General features: G+C 39.6%; 2 protein-coding genes across 2 annotated transcripts in view; both read right to left on the minus strand.

The window, feature by feature from the left end:
* The window catches only part of LOC137623425 (glutamate receptor-like), a 16,876-nt gene extending 16,061 nt beyond the window's left edge, over positions 1-815 (minus strand). The window contains exon 1 of the mRNA XM_068354259.1: positions 755-815. Within this exon, the coding sequence (XP_068210360.1) occupies positions 755-815 (61 nt within the window). The remainder of the gene's footprint in view (positions 1-754) is intronic.
* Positions 816-1,115: 300 nt separating this feature from the next.
* LOC137623426 (putative leucine-rich repeat-containing protein DDB_G0290503) lies at positions 1,116-3,776 on the minus strand. The gene has a single exon (XM_068354260.1). It carries the CDS (start codon positions 3,774-3,776, stop codon positions 1,116-1,118), a length of 2,661 nt encoding a protein of 886 aa, XP_068210361.1.
* Between the last annotated feature and the right edge of the window lie 699 nt (positions 3,777-4,475).

The following is a 4,475-nucleotide window of genomic DNA, read 5'->3' on the forward strand; positions in this document are numbered from 1 at the left end:
CGCCATCGTATTGCCGGGCGGTGAAGCCAAGCAGTCCAGGTGGTGAAGCCAAGTGGGCCAGGCGGTGAAGCCAAGCCCCATCCCATCGAAGCAGTCCAGGTGGTGAAGCCAAGCAGTCCAGGTGGTGAAGCCAAGCGTAATTTTCCCCACCCAAATAGGACGCGCTCATTCATCAGTATCAGAGGTTCTTCACCTGCATAGCCAGTCCTTAAGTCTAAAAAAAAAACCTTAATCCTAAAAAAACATACCTTAAACCTAAAAAAACAAACCTTAAACCTAAAAAAAAAAACTTAAGCCTAAAAAAAAAACCTTAAGCCTAAAAAAAACCTTAAACCTAAAAAAAAAAACCTTAAACCTAAAAAAAAACCTTAAGCCTAATAAAAAAAAGAAGAAGATACTTTTCCTTTCACAAAATTGTGAGTGCATCAACTCACCAAGTGTCAGGACCAAAACTTACTCTGCTCATCCCAGCTCTTCAACCTTCATCACCAGCCATTTGATGAACACCTATCCAGACTGTCCTCCTCAGGAAGAGGCGCAGCTTCCTTCCCCAGCTGAAGTATCTTGGGTCAACCTATAAGGACAAGAGTGCGTACTAGAAGAAGCCTAGCTCGTTCCCTCTGCATAGCCAGTCTTCTAGATTATTCCCCCAGAACTACCCGAAGGTTGTTATCCAGAGGAATAGATCTAGATATCCGACCATTTGTACACTTGACGGACGCCTTGTACTCGTTCACCAAGGTACATAGCATACCTGAATCTGCCAGGTTTCTTCTTTCTGCATAGCCGGTTGTCCTCCAAGTTATTACAAGCATCCTTCAAGCTGGATAGTTGAGCATTGCATCCCTCAAGCTGGCTAGTCCTTCCAAGTGTTCTTCAAGGTGGGTGGTCAGTCAGGTTAAAGATCCTTAAGTTTTGGTCCTTGCAAAACTCGGCTAAATCTAATTATCCTCTCAAAATAAACTGAAATTGAAGTCCTTCTTCTTCTTGTTCCTTTTTTTTTTTTTTTTTTTTTTTTTTTTGTATTTTTTTTTTTTTTTTTTTAGTTTATATTTTTTTTTTTTTTTTTTTTAGTTTTTTTGTTCCCCCATCCATTTGCGGATCCAAGTATTCACTTAACGGTGTCTCTTCAGAAGCTTATCGATGTGATCGGCTGCTAATTGAACCTGCTTTATGGTGCCAATGATTGTTATGAGATTACTGGAGTCATCCCTTCGTGGCATACAAATGGATTTGACACCACTCTCCCGGGTGATTTCCTTCAGCTTCCTTCCTTCCACTCCATAAATGGCTCTGTGGAACTTCCTTTGGATATCCAAGTCGGCAATCACGTGCCCCTTTTGCTCATAGTCCCTCTTGGTGTTAACTCTAACCTTCGCACCTTGGAAGGTGATATGACACTCAGGTTCACCGATTTTCTTTTTAAAGAAACCAGTTGTGCCTCTGCCCATATGAGCTAAGGGGACCTTTTTGGTCTCCTCTTCCTTTGAAGTTTCCTTCTGGAGGGTCTGCTCTTCCTGATTATTGTTGTTGTTTTGAGGGAGAGTCGCTTTTGAGCCTCGTAGCCGGTCCAGCAATTCACCAACACCAGATGCCCCTCCAACGACCTCCTCCTCCTCCTCCTCCTCCTTATGTCCGTTGGCATCCAGGTCCAGCCTCTGCATCTCTGTTTTCATTTCACCAATAATCCCAGACTGCTTTTCAATCGTTTCTTTCAGTTCCTGGATCTCTTTCTTAAATACAGATTCCGTCCGATGAATAGCGGCCTCTTTTTCACTCTTAATTCTTTCTAGTTGCTCTCTCAAGTCAAGATTTTTTTCATCCATCTCAATTGACTTATCGTAATATTCTTCCTTAAGACTTACTAATTCCTCTAAGAGGCCGTTATATCTTTCAGTCCTGACCAAATCATTGACTTTAGCCTCACTCAGCGTCATCTCTAGTCTTTCTTTTTCTGTTTCCATCTCACTAATAATTCCTAATTGCTTCTCAATTGTCTCTTTCAGTTCCTCAATATCTTCCTCAAATATAGATTCTAACCGATGAATAGAGGCAACCTTTTCACGCTCACCTTTTTCTAGTTGCTTACTTAATTCAAGATTTTTTTCTTCCATCTCACTTGATTTCTCGTAATATTCTTCCTTAAGATTTACTAACTCCTCTAAGAGGCTGTTGTAATTTTTGTTCTGGACCAAATCCTTTTCTTTAGCCTCAGTTAGCTTCATCTCTAGTTTTTCTTTTTCTGTGTCCATCTCTTTAATAATGTCCAATTGATTCTGAACTGTTTTTTCCAATTCCTCAATTTTTCCCTCAAATATAGATTCCAAACGATGAATAGAGTCTGCTTTTTCACCTTCAACATTTACTAGTTTCTCGCTTATTTCAAGATTCATTTGTTCCATCTTAGTTAATTGATTTAGATATTCTCCGATTGAAGCATCTTTATTTGACAATTGGACTTTTAGTTGATCGTTAGTTTGTTGAAGATCTTGCAATTGTGTTGAGAATTTTTCAGTCTTGATTTCTTTGTCTGTTTCCATCTCTTTAATAATGTCCAATTGATTCTGAACTGTTTTTTCTAATTCCTCAATTTTTCCCTCAAATATAGATTCCAAACGATGAATAGAGTCTGCTTTTTCACCTTCAACATTTACTAGTTTCTCGCTTATTTCAAGATTCATTTGTTCCATCTTAGTTAATTGATTTAGATATTCTCCGATTGAAGCATCTTTATTTGATAATTGGACTTTTAGCTGATCGTTAGTTTGTTGAAGATCTTGCAACTGTGTTGAGAATTTTTCAGTCTTGATTCCTTTTTCTGTTTCCATCTCTTTAATAATGTCCAATTGATTCTGAACTGTTTTTTCTAATTCCTCAATTTTTCCCTCAAATATAGATTCCAAACGATGAATAGAGTCTGCTTTTTCACCTTCAACATTTACTAGTTTCTCGCTTATTTCAAGATTCATTTGTTCCATCTTAGTTAATTGATTTAGATATTCTCCGATTGAAGCATCTTTATTTGATATTTCGACTTCCAGCTGATCCTTAGTTTGTTGAAGATCTTGCAATTGTGTTGAGAATTTTTCAGTCTTGATTTCCCTTTCCTCTTCAAGAGCTTCGACTCTGTTGCAGAGACGTTGAATCTCTGCCCTCAGCTCTTTTTCTTCTTCGTCTTCCTCCCTGTCATTCTCCACTTCTTTGTCTAAAAATTCAATTTCCTCTTCCAACAGTTGAATAATTTCACCTATCTCATTCAGCTCCTTTTCTTCCTTATCTGTGGACAAGAATTTCCATAACAATACATTTCCAGCCACAATAACACCAACCAGAAGAACAGTAAACCAATTGCCACCACTCATTTGGGGGACAATAGTTCCACCCTCAGTTCCAGAGACGAAGTTTGGGAGAAATCTCCCCAGAATTCCTGTAGGTTTCAGATCAGTCCTGAGCATATCCAGTTGCCGTTCCATAGTCTGGACCTTCAGTTGACATTCCTGAAGATCCTGCCCCGAACTCCAGAATCCTCCGACCATAGGAATGGAGGAAAGGAGTCGTTGGAGGACGGGAACATCTCCGATCCCAGCCTCAGAGTTGTCACTCCTCTTGGGCAGTAGCCAAGACACCATCCTGAACGCGAAAGACTCTTGAACTTTCCTCAATTGTCCTTCGAGATCCTTTAAATTGGTCTCACACTCCAACAGCTGCTCCTGAACACCAGTTGTGTGTGATCCCTTGAATAATCCTCCTAAGATTCGGTTGAATGGGTTCCTCATTGCGTTGATCGCTTTTTTGAACACTCCGAACATTCTTATAGAAATCTGTGCTAGATTACCAGATGACTTTCCTTTGACCAACTTTATTTTGAAAAAACGAAAGATAGCTTCCGGAGGCTCCGAGCCTCTCACACATTAATTCTTTGAAGCCTCTAGAGAGACTTGAGGACTTCCCTGAAGACAGTTTGACTCGCTAACGACATCGACGGAATTCCTGGACAATTCTCTCTCTCTCTTTTCAGTAGACTTTAACTTAGGAAATATTATTAATAATAACAGTTTTTGTATAATATAATAATAGTAATCATATGGTACGGTCTTTTAATAACAAGTTTTTAAAAGAAATAACTGAATAAATAAGTATGATCATTCAATTTCCGAATATTTTGTAACGTATTGTGAGTCTTCAAGAAGGGAGACCGAGAAGGCTTCCGGAATGTCTTCAAGATCTCTCTCTCTCTCTCTCTCTCTCTCTCTCTCTCTCAACGTATTGTGAGTCTTCAAGAAGGGAGACCGAGAAGGCTTCCGGAATGTCTTCAAGATCTCTCTCTCTCTCTCTCTCTCTCTCTCTCTCTCAACGTATTGTGGGTCGTCAAGAAGGGAGAACAAGAAGGCTTCCGGAATGTCTCTCTCTCTCTCTCTCTCTCTCTCTCTCTCTCTCAGTACTTTAGAGACGTTTTGTGCATTATTCGTTTCCTT

This window comes from Palaemon carinicauda, chromosome 30, assembly GCF_036898095.1.
Source record: "Palaemon carinicauda isolate YSFRI2023 chromosome 30, ASM3689809v2, whole genome shotgun sequence".
Taxonomy (NCBI): Eukaryota; Metazoa; Arthropoda; class Malacostraca; order Decapoda; family Palaemonidae; genus Palaemon; species Palaemon carinicauda.